The sequence below is a fragment of the Chenopodium quinoa genome, unplaced genomic scaffold (assembly GCF_001683475.1).
Source record: "Chenopodium quinoa cultivar QQ74 unplaced genomic scaffold, ASM168347v1, whole genome shotgun sequence".
Lineage (NCBI taxonomy): Eukaryota > Viridiplantae > Streptophyta > Magnoliopsida > Caryophyllales > Amaranthaceae > Chenopodium > Chenopodium quinoa.
In genome coordinates this window covers 2,161,333-2,175,591 of record NW_018742980.1, presented here as the reverse complement: position 1 = coordinate 2,175,591, position 14,259 = coordinate 2,161,333, and the positions used below count along the sequence as shown (strand labels likewise).

General features: G+C 31.3%; 2 protein-coding genes across 3 annotated transcripts; one reads left to right on the top strand and one right to left on the bottom strand.

The window, feature by feature from the left end:
* Positions 1–136: 136 nt before the first annotated feature.
* Positions 137–1,269, bottom strand: LOC110729314 (phytosulfokines 5-like). Of its 2 annotated transcripts, none has more exons than XM_021909043.1 (3): positions 1,091–1,269; positions 705–760; positions 137–456 (listed from the first exon to the last, which is right to left on the bottom strand). In XM_021909043.1, the coding sequence occupies exons 1-3, from the start codon at positions 1,191–1,193 to the stop codon at positions 334–336; spliced, it is 282 nt and encodes a 93-aa protein (XP_021764735.1). In that variant the 5' UTR covers positions 1,194–1,269; the 3' UTR covers positions 137–333. The 2 variants fall into 2 exon arrangements, with proteins under 2 accessions (XP_021764735.1, XP_021764736.1); XM_021909044.1 differs by having other exon boundaries at positions 137–453; positions 1,091–1,268.
* Positions 1,270–10,661: 9,392 nt separating this feature from the next.
* On the top strand, positions 10,662–12,250 carry LOC110729313. Its single transcript, XM_021909042.1, has 3 exons — positions 10,662–11,114; positions 11,205–11,253; positions 11,587–12,250. The coding sequence occupies exons 1-3, from the start codon at positions 11,002–11,004 to the stop codon at positions 11,764–11,766; spliced, it is 342 nt and encodes a 113-aa protein (XP_021764734.1). The 5' UTR covers positions 10,662–11,001; the 3' UTR covers positions 11,767–12,250.
* The last annotated feature ends 2,009 nt before the right edge of the window (positions 12,251–14,259 follow it).

Sequence of the window (14,259 nt, the reverse complement as noted above, 5' to 3'; positions counted from 1 at the left end):
ACTTTAGTTTCAAACAACCAAGATCATATGAAAATTATTTTTCTATGAACAATTGTCAAAAAATAAAAAAGTCAAGATTGCAAATTGTAATTTTATTTATGATATAGTAATATTATGATTTATGAACCATGTCATATGAATATATGATATGATCGATGCCTCTCCACATATTGGTATTTGATACTTCCTGCCATACATATTGCATGAACTATGTATAATATACTGGTAATACTGCCTCCTAACACTTTCTAGTTTGCATGAAGTGACAATCATTCAGTAACTATATCATGTCTACTACAACATATATCCTCCTTAGTAATTAGTATCACATTTTTAAGGGGTGTTAAATTTTTGGGTGTAAATGTAATCCAAATGAGCCTCCTCAAGCAGTTTCCTTTCAGCATTGCAATCTTCTCCTTTATTCCTGCATACTTCAATCTCATCTAACCCCATCTGCTGCACCACAATTTAAAATTAGCGACTGTCAAAGTGTCAATATATAGCTAATCACATAGAAATGTAGAATATCTTTTGTGATTACTTTTTCATGACTGTCAGTTTTTTTGACAGCCGTGAAAAATTATTAATATTGACAATTGCAAAAGTAACTGAAAATAATTAAGGGTTTTAAAATTCATTTTCATCATACCAACTAATGAACTTAATTAATTAAAAAGAAAGAAGGAATGAGGGATAGGGCTCACATAGGATACATCCTCAATGTTTGTAGCATTATCCTTAATCTCCAATTCTTGTTTACCTGTATGATCATTACATGTAAATATCAAAATTAAAAGTTCGAATTAAAAATATATATAAAAAAAATTAAATAAATAAACTCGCCACCAGGAATAACGTGTTAGTTTTGTCACTACGTTACACACGTGTGTACGGACATAATACTAGTGTAGTTTTTTTTTTTTTTTTTTTTTTGTTTTTTTACGGAATACTAGTGTAGTTTAAATAGGTAGAGTGACTATTAATCTATTATATCTAGGACGGAAAGAAAACATCTTAATAAACGAAACGAACCGGAATAATAATAGGGGAGAAAACTCAATTGGGGAATTAATAAAGGAAATTAAAATACCTTGTTCAAGTTTAGGTAGTAGGACACGAGCAGATGTTATGTAGGATAGAGCAAGAAAAACAACCAAAGTGAAGACAACAAAACGTTGGGAAAAGTTCTTCATGTTTAGAGAGGAGAAATTTGAAAGAGAAAAGTTGTTTGAGTTGAGATTGAAATTGAGTTTGAGAAATTTGTGTCGTTGAGGAAGTTGTATAAATAGTGCTCTTATGAATTGACAGATGGTTGGTTCGGTTGTCACACTTGGGTCATCCAAACGATGAAAGTTGCAACGTCTATTTTTATTACTCCGTATTTCTGTTACATTTTTTTTTCCATTCGGTTCACCCTTTGGGCTAATTCCGATTTGGGGTTCAATTCTGAGTGGTTAGGTTTCACTCCCCTCCCAATTGTTGTTGTGGGGGGATCGAATACGCGGTCATCTCTACCAATTGTAGCCCCAATTACCATTACACGAACAGTCAATTGATACATATTGGTAGTGGTACTACATTTAAAATTAACAAGAAAAGTCTCAACTATTACTAGTCTTCTTTACAAGGGCCAACATTTTGATTAACTTTGGACGGACGCAACTATTTTGTGTAGTTCACACGCGTTGATCCAACCTGTATCCGACTTGCTATTGTAGGTAAAATATGTCACGTGTATATCAAGTGACCTTGAATTTACAAAAATAAAAAATTTCCCCTTTCTTTTTGATTTCAATAAAACCTCCCTTCAATATTGCAATTTTTTCTACTTCTCTTCAAATTGTTGCAACTTCATAAATCTTAAAATTATTGCATAAATCAATCCAATATGCATAGTGGCAAGCAACAATCGTCGGATTAAACTACAAGTTAAATAATGTAATAGGAATTTACGTAGTTATTAATTATTGCCAATTTATGAAATACATGAGCAAAATCTGCATTATAATGGATTAAATATTGCCACAACCACCCCACGTCCCCTACCAATTAATAAACCACCACCATCAAAGCAACCCCACCCACAAAACCACCAACCCAGACCGATTAACCCATCCATCTCCATAGTAAGTTTAAAAATACTCACCCACTCAACCACCACAAAATTGTCACCAAGAACCTACCCATCGATAACATCGCAATAATACACCCCCATCGATAACCTTTTCGAAGCCACCAAGGCACCAACTCACCCCTACAACAATCCACCAGCCCATGTTAGTGACGCCACCATAAAGCCCCCAACACAATAACCTTATCAACCTTGGCCTAGAGAAATTGATGGCCATATATGATATATAGAAGAGGAGGTTAAGCAAAGAGAGAAAAGATGAGTAGCCATCAATTGGCCATGGTTGTGGGATAGTGGAAACGTTGGTTGCCAGTTTGAGGTGGCTTGAGTGTTGTGGATGGGAAGTAATGGAGAGAGAGAAAGAATGGGAGTTAGAAGAAAATTGGTGGTGGTGGAATTTCAAGTGGTTGACTGGTGGTTATGTTGTGGAGACTAGGAGGACAGAGTTGTGGTGGTTATGGCGTAATAGGGCAAAAATTGATAATATTTTTTTAATTAAAAAGTTTACCGGTTCAACGGGTAACAAGTCACACTTGACTATTTTAAGAAACTTAAGTATAGTTGGGTCTGTCCAAAGTTAATTAATAGGTTGACCCTTTTAAAGAAGATCAGTAATAGTTAGGACCTTTGTTGTTAATTTTTCCTAATAGTTTCAGCAATACTTGTACTATCTCTAGTTCACATTAGATATAAAAGCTAATTGTGTTAGCTGATTTTGACTAGCTTATTGTATTAACTGATTTGACTAACTTTATATATTAACTGATTGTATAAAAGTGTTTGGTAAATAGCCGATTTCCTAAAGCTGAATAAGTATGCAAAATGACCAATAAGGACATTAACATAATTAATTTAAAAGGATTGATTATTGCACAAAAATAGATATATTGTTTGACGAAATTACATGCTACATATGTATAATTGGGCATAATGTGACAAAAAAAAAACAAAAAAAAAAAAAAACAAATGAAAAATAATGAAAGAAAACTAAAAAACACAAATCAAAACAAAGAAAATTAAGGCAAAGATAATTGAGAAAACTAACCTTGGGAGTGGCAGTGGCTTAGGAGTGAATGAAAGAAAGTGAAATTAAATTGTGCTAGTTAGTTTTAAACTAGATGAAACCCGTATGACGTATGGTTTGTTTTTATTTTTTAAAAGTAATATTTTTTGTATTTATTTGATAAAGTTTGTTATTTTATTCGTTGTACGTAGTAATTATTAAATATTTTTTTTTTAAATAAATTGTGAATTTCCTCTCATACGTTATATATCAAGATAATATTTTTAATCTCAAAAGATAATATTTTATATTTAATTAATTTAAACTTTAAAATCTCATTCGTCAATTTTGCTTACATGGCATTTGAATTATTTAATTCTAAAAGAAATTACAACTCTCTTATTTGATTGGCTATAACTAAAGTTTATAATCCTACATGGCGCGTTAAGAAAATTTCATCCTACGTGGCTCTTTAAAAACTCGGGAAAAAACTTCCCTTTATATATACTAGTTTTGTGTCCGGGGATGCCCATCTTGTTGATAAAATTTTAGAATAAACTTTTTGGCTTGAATGTTAAATACGGTACGGTCATATAATCCCTTTTGAAAATTAAAAATATTTAGGCATATGATATCATATCGCTTATTATATAATAGTTTACTTTTTGTAGATTTGTTTGTAAATAGATATCTACTCATGTTATTATAAACTTGATATTATTTTTATGATCTTATATTATTTTTTACTAAACTAAAAATATTTCTACCTGATTAAAACTTATTTTTATTGATTTTATATTACTATGTATTTATATATATATATAATAAATGGATCTTATTTAAAAAAAAATTAAAATGAATTTTGAGATGGAAATAGAATCAAGTTATATGATATTTATTAAAAATTATGATTAATTTTGTACATATATGAAATATTAGATCTTTAGAAATATATCGATAATAAAACTCTATACAATATTTTTATCTTGAAAAAATATATCCAAAATTCGCTTACTTATCATCATATATGTCACAATAATATCTATTTGTCGCTTACGCAGCTCGATACTTGGCGAAAAACTGAAATGCCAAGTGACGCTGTCTCGTAACCTGGCGCCTAGGCGAGGCCCAGATGGTTGATAAAATTTTAAGATAATATTTTTACTTGAATGTTAAATATGGTCAAATAATTCGTTCTGATAATGTAGAATATTTAGACATACGATATTATATTGCTTATATTTATATAATAGTGTACTTTTTTTAGTTTTGTTTTTAAATAGATATCTATGTTATTATTGACTTGAAATTATTTGTATTTAACTTAAATTATTTTCACTGAATTGAAAGATTTTTTACCAAACTAAAATTATTTTACTGATTCAAACTTATTTTTACTGATTCTCTAATATATATTTTTTAAGTAAATTAAATAACAATGCATTTTGTATGCGGCTAGCCACACCATCAAAGTAACTCCTTTAAAAATGATCGAGTAACCCTGTAATACTAACTAAATAACCTCTAACACTGATTATGTAACCTCTATCTATAACATTGATTGAGTAACCACTATAACACTGACCAAGTAACCTCTATAGCACTAACGAACGAAGTAACTCTTGTAATTCCCGTCAAAAAAAAAAAGTAACTCTTGTGATAGTTGGTGACGCGATTTGGCTAGCTACATATAAAAGTTTGTGATTAAATATACTATTATAAATGGATCTTATTTTAAAGAAATTTTTAAAACGAACTTGATGATGGAAATAGTACCGAGTTATAGGATATTTATTAAAAGTTATGATTAATTATATATATATGAAATATTAGAATTTTATCGATAAGAAAACTCTATACAACAATTTTATCTTAAAAATCTATCCAAAATTCTTCATATGTGTCACAACAATACCTATTTATCTCCTACGTGGCGCGACACTTGGCGAAAAACTGGAATGTCAAGTGTCGTTGTCTCGCGGCCTGGCTACAAGACCAACTTTATTCATTAGTGATATGATATGATATGATATATTAGATTTGTGATAGAGTTTGGTAATTAATAACGACGAATTTCTAATTTAGCTCATCCTACCAAATCATCTCTTTGCAAAACACTGCTCATACCAACTTTTTCTAAAAGAGCTTATTTAGGCAAATTATCTCTTTCAATAAGCTTACCACCAAACACTAAAGTTAGCTTATTTGACTAGTCAATCAGTCGAAGCTGGTCAAATAAGCTAATTTACCCCCAATAAGCTGTTTACCAAACACCCCCATAATGTGTTGACTTTGTACAGTATTTATCTATTAATTTTTACTACACTTTTTACATATTTCGTATATGTATAAAAATTAGCTAATGTGTGGTACTAGGTTGCTACTTTAATTAAAGCTTGTGATTATATGTATTTGATATTTAATGGTGTATTTTTTTTAATTAGTCCTCGCGATTTGCATATTATATACATTTATTTTCATATTTATAACATGATTGATTATTGGCTTAAATGGTTAAATAACCATCTTTATTATAAGAGGTTTGGTATTCGAATCTCTTAATGTTTAGATATTTATTTTTTCAAAAAAAAAATAATAATAATTATATGTAAAATATTTTTAGATTGGCTCAATGTATATTCAATAAATTTTTGGAGCGTGAAAAACACTTTATTTCTTTGTTATTACAATAAATAAAAACTTTGACCCATAGTAATTACTCCATTGCATTAGTAAAAAAAAAGTGTCCACAAAAATTTCACTAATTTGTAAGAAATATATTCATGGTGCTGTCAACTGCATTATTTCAAAGTTTATTTTATTTTACGTATATGAAATTCGAAAAATTTATACTCCATATTTTAATACATAAATTAAATATCCTTAAAATCAATAAAACAATTTGTAACAGAAATGTACTGAATAGGATTACTCCTCTAGAAGTTATGGTGGCTAATGCGGACCATGCAAACCTTGTTTTAATTTGAACAGAAAAGTGAGACGCATGCCATAATTCATATTATTGGTATTTTTGAGGTGTCAATTCAGGTGATTGGATTGATTGTAATGAGGTCGAGTCAAGTTAGGTCTATTTTTAAGTCATATTAAATTATTGTGTTTATATAAGCCGAACCTAAATTAAGTTTTGTTCGAATCAGTGTAAAATCGAATTAAACAAATCAACTTTTAACATCTCTAGTTTTAATTAGGGATGCGCAAATCGGGTAACCGGTCAAAATTTTAGGAATCGGACTCAGAATTGGTTGGGACCATGTCTTAGAATTCGGAATTGGAATTGAAACCACTTCAACCGGATCCTAAAACTAAGAATTGGAATTAGAACCGCCGAGTACCGATTTCGATTTCGGGTACCCACTTATGTACATAATTTTTAAAATTTAATAAAAATTATAATACTTATTTTAATCCATTTTCATTTTTAAACGTTTAATACCTATATTTATAAAAGCATGAAGCTATTTTATTTATGTTGGGTATTAATAATATATTTATTTTTATTTTAGTAACTAGATACATTCAACATATTTTTTGTTTTATAAATATATTTAGTTTAATATATATTAGGTAACTGGATACCCAATCGATTTCGGGTTCAAAAAATTGAGAATTGAAATTAAAGCCGATTCCTAACTGATTCCGATTCCAATTTCGATTACCCCAAATTTTTAGTCAACCCTACTTTTAAAGGTATTGTTAGAGAAAATTGGATTCTGGAAGGTGATGGGGACAAAAAGTTGATAAAAGTACTTAAAAGAGGGGGGCAGCAGAATTAGAGTCAAATACGGGTCCAAGCAGTCAACCGTACAACAATTTTATAGATCAACTCTGCTGACATTGATACGCCTTACCACATTCTACACGTGCTTCTTCTTCTGACCCCTCTTCAACTAGTATTTCCATGTTATTTTCTTCGTTTATACGGAATATGTTGATTATTATTGATTAAGCATACGTATCAATGCATAACTTACCATACACTGTATTTCGATGTACCAATATAATAATAATAATAATAATAAAAATAAATAAAAAAAAAAGAGAAATTGTCAACAATAAGCCAATAATACGTCATTTTACCGGTCTTTTAAAAATAAAACGACATTTTGATTAATTCGCAAATCGGACACGTGTTGCGTTGTGATTGGTTATTTTTGTAAAAGAAATTTAACTTCAAATTTTATAAATGATTTTAATTTTTACAAAAAAATTTACTCCCTTCGTTATTTTAAATGCATATTTTCATAATATAACTTTATTACATTTTTTTCTTAATCACCAGTGCCACCTAGACCTCCCTCCCCTCCACCAATGTAACCCCTCCCCTCATTCGACAAACCCCTTATAACTTCTTTCTGAACGCCGGCAACACCCAACCACCTCTCCTCCCACCCCGAAGCCCTAGTCGCTAGGGTTGTGGAGGTGGGAGGAGAGGTGGCTTGGTGTTTTCAGCAGTAGAAGAGAAGTTAAAAGGGGTTTTTTCGAATGAGGGGAGGGGTTATGGAGAAGGTTATGGTGGTTAGGGGAGGGGGGATCTGGAGGGCATCAACGCCGGGGGAGGGGAGGGGGTTATGGTGCCGGCCAACGCCGGGGGCAGGAGGTCAAGTTGGGTGTGGGTGGCAGGAGGGTAGTTGTCGTTTTTTTAAAAAAAAATTTAAAGTTTTTTTTGGACCAATCACGTGTTGACACGTGTCTTGGTAACTTATAATAACAGATTAACAGGTTGTTGACCACTTGGGACTGTTAGAGGCAAAGTGATAGCAAAAGTGAGATTATTAGATAATAATCTAAAGTTGGGATTATTATTAAAAGTAAATCGCTCAAAGATGGAATTATTAAAGTGAATTTTTCCTTAAAAGTTTTAGTGGTTGAAATTATGCATCAACAAGTATAAAAGTTAAAGTATTAATTAAAATAGAACGGAAGAAGTATATATCAAGATTATTCCAACAAAATTTTACCTCGGTAGTTTTTTTATACATCCATATTCTATCCAACAATAGATTTAAAAAAGGTATTCCATGGCGGAAAGGGAAACTGCACGCCACACCATCATCATTTTAGTGGGTGGTTTATGCGTTTGTGGCCTCTTTAAAAAGTGAAAGTTTAGTATAGTAAACAAACTTCCCACTCAAGAAAATGCATTATAATTTTTATAACTAGTTCTAGCTAATAAAAATCACCTCCTAAGCATAAAATGCTTAAATTATAGAGTGAAGTATTTAAAGAGACTTAAGATTCCCACTTTTGGCTGCCAAAAATTAATTCAAAATCTAGTAGACGTGATTTGCTAGTTATCTTACCATTAAGTTAAATTATTAACTTGACCTTATCATAATTAACTTTTTAAATTTGGTTGCTTGTATGCTATTTGTTAATTAGCTTGCCACTAAGTATAGCTTTTACTCTTTTAGCTATGACACAGCTTAAAAGTGAATTTTGTCACTTGTATATAGTGAAATAAAGCAAATTTGGTTCCACCAAGGATTTCACTTGTTAGTTGTACACTACGTAAACGTTGTGTAAACTGTATACCATTAATTATAGATAGAATAATGACCTTAAACCGTAATGATTGTTATATTTATCTTATTAAAAGATTGTTTAATGTTTCTCTTCCTGTTTTGTCAAATGGTGACGTTGTTTTGGTCTTGAACTGAGTTCTTTTTATGAGCAACACTAGTTAGTATGACTTTTTTTTAGGGGTAAGGGGTGGGCCTCACCTTGATTCCTATCACAGGAATATCGAGGTGGTATTACCCACTGGGGGATATGAGCATTGAACCTGGATCTCAGTCACGGGAACTGAAGTCTAGCTTTACTGAGCTATATGGGCTTCTTGCTCACTAGTTAGTACTCCCTTCATCCCTTTATTTTTGCCCCATTGTCATTTTTTGAATCAAATTTTGAAAAATTTGATCATAAATTACCATTAATCTATAAAAGATAATATAATCATGAGTGGTCTTGTTAGATTCGTCTCATTGTATATTTTATTTATATCACGTTTTTATAATTTTTACGTGTATAGAAATAAAGATATAGACGTTTTAAGACGCGTCTTGAAAACCGTACATAGTCAAACGGGGCAAAAAAATAGGGATAGAGGGAGTATGACTTAGAAAACACTATTGATACTCTATCTTTGTAAAGTCTTATATATTCGTATTCCATTCCTTCAATTAAATTGGCAAAGAGTGTTTTAGTAAAATATAATTTCAAATGAGTCCAGTTAACCTAATTCAACTTGCTAAAATGCTAAGCACATTAGTAGAATCATTGGTGAGATTTGATTGCTCAAATTTGAGGTAGAATGGTAGACTTCTTTGGACTAGAGGGAAAGGATAATAAATCGATAAGGGCAATCCCACTCCCAATATTGCATTCTTATTGGATCCGAAGTTTCATCATTTTTATTTTAGCTTTTATATTATCCATAACAACGGCATAGGTAATTAAAAGTTTCCTCTCGAAATTTTCATATCAATTTGGAAAAATTGTCCAAAAGAATACAACATTTGAGCGATCCGTTAAAAACATGTCAACCTTTGGATTATTTCTAAATAATACAACATTTCAGAGGTTTTCACTAATAACAGGTCGATAACTTAGTTAACAAGTTATACGGGACACGTGTCAAAATTTTATTGGTCTAAAAATTTAATTTGATTTTAAAAAATTTATTTAATGTTTTTAATTTTTAAAAGATATAAAATAATATTAATTATTATTATTTTATATAAAAAAAAAAAAACCACGCACCTCCTCCCTCACCAGCCACCCCCTTCCCTGGTAGCCCCAGCCCTCCGACGCTCCTCTCCTTTAGCAACCCCCTTCTGCCACCTAGTTTCCCTCCTTCTAGGCCGGCGATCCCAGCTCCGGCATCCCCTCCTCGACTCTCACCCACCTCGAAAATCCTAGAATCCCCCCTTCTCCACCCACGAAACCCCCAATCGCACCTCCCCTACCCTCAAAACCCTAGCGGAGGGGGGAGTTGTGGGTTTCGTGAAGTTTCGACAATGGTGGTTTTGGGGAGGGAGGGGGTTTCAGTGGGGGTGGGGGGCGACGACAGGGTGGGAAAGGGAGGTGAATCTTGTCAAATTTAATAACATGGCAAGTCAAATATCCTACGGAAAATTTGCATGAAGTATTATTTAATGACTCATATGAGGGAGGGGTTGGCGTCCACCTAAAAGACTAAGTTGTCATTAAAACCATCTGCCTAATAATCTAACGTCCAGGCATATATGGATTCAATTAAGAGACTATATTGTTAACCACACTTAATTGTAGTGGAGTTAATAAAAATAAATTAATTGATGCATAACTAATCAACCAAATAAAAAAAAAATCATTCAATGAAGTAATTTATAATTCAATAATAAAAAAAAAATAAGCATAATCGACAATCTAATATATATATATATATATATAGGGTCGGGATCCGATGAGAACCACTCTTTATGTGTGAACACTCCTAATATATGAGAACAAATCTAAGCCGTAGGATTAGATTAAAGTAGACGGTTAAGATCAACGGAGAACAAGTAATGGCATTAGTGTAAATAGTGAAGCTGCCCAACTTCATATTTTACCCAAAATATCTGATTTTCTATCTCATCAAATACGTTTCACACTTTCCTTCATCTTCTCTCTTAAAACCACCAAATGTTCTCTAAAATCCATTGTAACTGCTCCAAATCAAAGCAAATCACATTGATTCCTTTTGGTTTTTGCTCAAATTCAACGAATAAACTTATATAAAATAAGTTGAATTGGGCAATTTAATTAGAATTTTTGCAAATACGAACCCTAATTTGGCGGAAGAACAAATTGAAGAAAATTTTGAATGGAGGTTGGCGAAGAACAATTAATTCGTACAGAAATTTGTTCTGTACTTGTCATCATTGCCATTATTTCTATCATCTTCTTTGAGGCTTATAATCGCCGATTCAACAATTCGTATGTTATATATCTTCCCCTAATTTTTGGATGATTTCATTTTTTTTTTATGTTCACTATTTTTCACTCGTTAGTTTTCTATTTTTGTAGTCATGTTGAAGGTGAGGCAATATTTGAAGATCCAAATTCTCTTATAAAGGTAAACTTTTTAATCAATTTTAACTTGAATTTACTTAATGATTTTGTATATCCTGTTTTTTAGATCAATTGATACTGGGTATTGAAAGTTTGATTGATTCTAGGGTTTCTATTGTTTGTAATTTTTGTTTTGTGAATTGTATGTTAGTCTTCTTGAATTTGCTGGTTTTAGGAAAAAAAGTTTAAATCTAATTGCGAGATGTGGGGGGATGCATCATGTTTGTTTTGGTAAATAGATTTAATTGATTTTAATTATCTAATAACATAAGGGAGGGTTATGGTAGCATTGTTTATTGTTGTAGATTATAATAATTGAAATTTGTTGTATTCGTAGATTTTCTATCTTGATCATCTGAGCCGCATTCTAGTATCATGGGGTGAGGCGCCCAGGATAAAGATGTGGTCGCAGGACGAAATTTGTAAAGCTATTCACCAAGACAAATTTGAGTCTGGTGACTATGGTAGACTGTTAGTGAGTATCTTTTCTAAAAATATGGTTTACAGTATATCATAGAACATGTTATTTCCCATTGCCTTTGAGTATGTGTTGATATGTTTTGCACTGAATATCGCGTATCATGAGGATCATCCATTGATTCCTCATGGCAAGAATGACAAGAGTAAATAAAAGGCTACAGCGAATTCAAAAGCAAAAGCAGATATGGACGGAATTATAGATGAGGTGTTGTATTTATGTTTATCCAACCTTTGTGTTGTTTTTATGAAAATTAATATAATATTTATTTAATGGTTATAATGTGATACTGGTTGTTTAGGGTAAAAATTCTGATTGGAAAATATTACTCATATATTCTTAGGCGCATCAAACTTTCTGTTGCTAAACTTGCACTTGTAAGTCATGCTTTATGTGCAAAGAGAAACTCTTTGAGTTATTGGCTACAAGTTGGCATGTTTAAATGTATGTTAAAGAACTGTTGGAAACACATTTGGATTCACTTCTTTTCTGACAATGCTGAATTGTATGTTTTTGAGATTTGCTACCTTTTCAACTTAACCAAGTTATAATACATTGCTTTTGGAATCTTGTTATCAGAATTATTGACTTCAGTAGTAAACTATTTTCTCAGGTTCCATACCCTTCTATATTTGATCCCGCTGGGAAGTATATATCTTTGATAATTCCTGTATATATAAGGTAAGGAAGAGCACAGACTTCCAAGTGCACTTCAGGAAACTATTAAGTAAGTTTGTCTAGAATACAATGGCAAAATAAGATCCTTCAATATTCTCCTTGTCTGTCTATTACCGCTTTTGTTAGTACCTTGAATTTGATATTTCTTACATACTATGTTTTGGAAAACATGTGTGTCCCCCAAAAGATATTAGCTATTCATCTCTGTTTTTTCTGACGCTGTAATTACGTATATGTTGGTGACAAGTTACACAGAAAATGATTTAAAACATATGATAAACCTATTAGCTCAAATGGTAGAGCACTATGCAAATGCATAGGGGATGTAGGTTCAATTCCTACATAGGTTATCTCTATAAACAAAATTAATTAAAAAAAAAATATCAAATTCGTACTAAATTATATGAGCAAAAAAAGGGTTTGAAATGATTTATAACTATATAAACTTTGTTACTATTAAACTCTCATACAAACTTGTGTCTCCACATTACATAAATGAACCTACGTGGGATTCGAACCCACATCTTTTGTGCATTTGCACAATGCTCTACCCTTGAGCTAGTAGGCTAATGTATTTAAAACATTCAAACACACTCACAAATGAGCATTAATTTGACAAAATGAGTAAGAATCATTTGCTCATTTGACAAATGATCATTAAATAGTTTGCTCATTTGACAAAGGAGCATTGAATTTTTTTTGCTCATTTGACAAATGAGCAAAAAATTAATTGCTCATTTTGACAAATTAGTAAAGAATAAATATTAATTTTTGACAAAATGAGCCAAAATTATCTGTTCATTTGACAAATGAACAAATACTTAGTTGCTAATTTAACAAATGAGCAAAAACTTAGCTGTTCATTTGTCAAATAAGCAATTAATTTCCTTGCTCATTTGTGAAATGAGCAACCATGATCATTTAATTTGGCAATGGGCAATCAAATTTTTGCTCATTTAGTAAATGAGAAAATAGTTAGTTGCTCATTTGTTAAATAAGCAAATAGTTATTTGTTAATTTAACAAATGAGCAAAAATTAGTTGTTCATTTGTCAAATGAGCAAGTAGTTAGTTGCTCATTTATCAAATGAGCAAACATTTCTTTAATCATTCATTAAATCAACAAGCATTTCTTTTGCTCATTTGTGAAATGAGCAAAAAATAATTGCTCATTTGACAAATAAACAACTAATTATTTGCTCATTTGACAAATGAGCAACTAATTATTTGCTCATTTGACAAATGAGCAACTAATTATTTGCTCATTTGTCAAATGAGCAAATACTTAGTTGCTAATTTAAAAAATGAGCAAAAAACTTAGTTGCTCATTTGTCAAATGAGCAAACTATTTAAAAGACATGACTTAGCGCACTTTGATGAGCAAAACGTAATATGATTTTCTTCAGAGTCACCTTTACTACAAGTATAAATAGTTGGATTGGAAATTGCTACCTAAATTGATCAAAGTATATGAAGAATTAAAGATAAAATTAACGAACCTTGAATACAATTGCAGTAGAAGTTGATTCAAGAATATCATGGGATATCTAATAGAGTTTTGACTGCAGTTAAAATGTGACTACTTTACAAATATTAGAGAAAACAGAGAAAAGTCATTGCATAATAATGTTTATTTCTCTCTTTCTTATTGCATACATGCCAGATATTATAATTTAAGCTCTCCTAGTCTCATAGAAGTTGTTCTTAAATAGTATAAGTCAAGCCCAAGAATTAATCAATCAGGAGTTCTATGCTAGGAGGTATTGCCTCTTAAAGTTAGGTTGTCGCTGTGCTTAGAAGGCTAGATAAATTATGGGTACCTTCTCCTTGTATATATTTCATTCTTGGTTTTTTT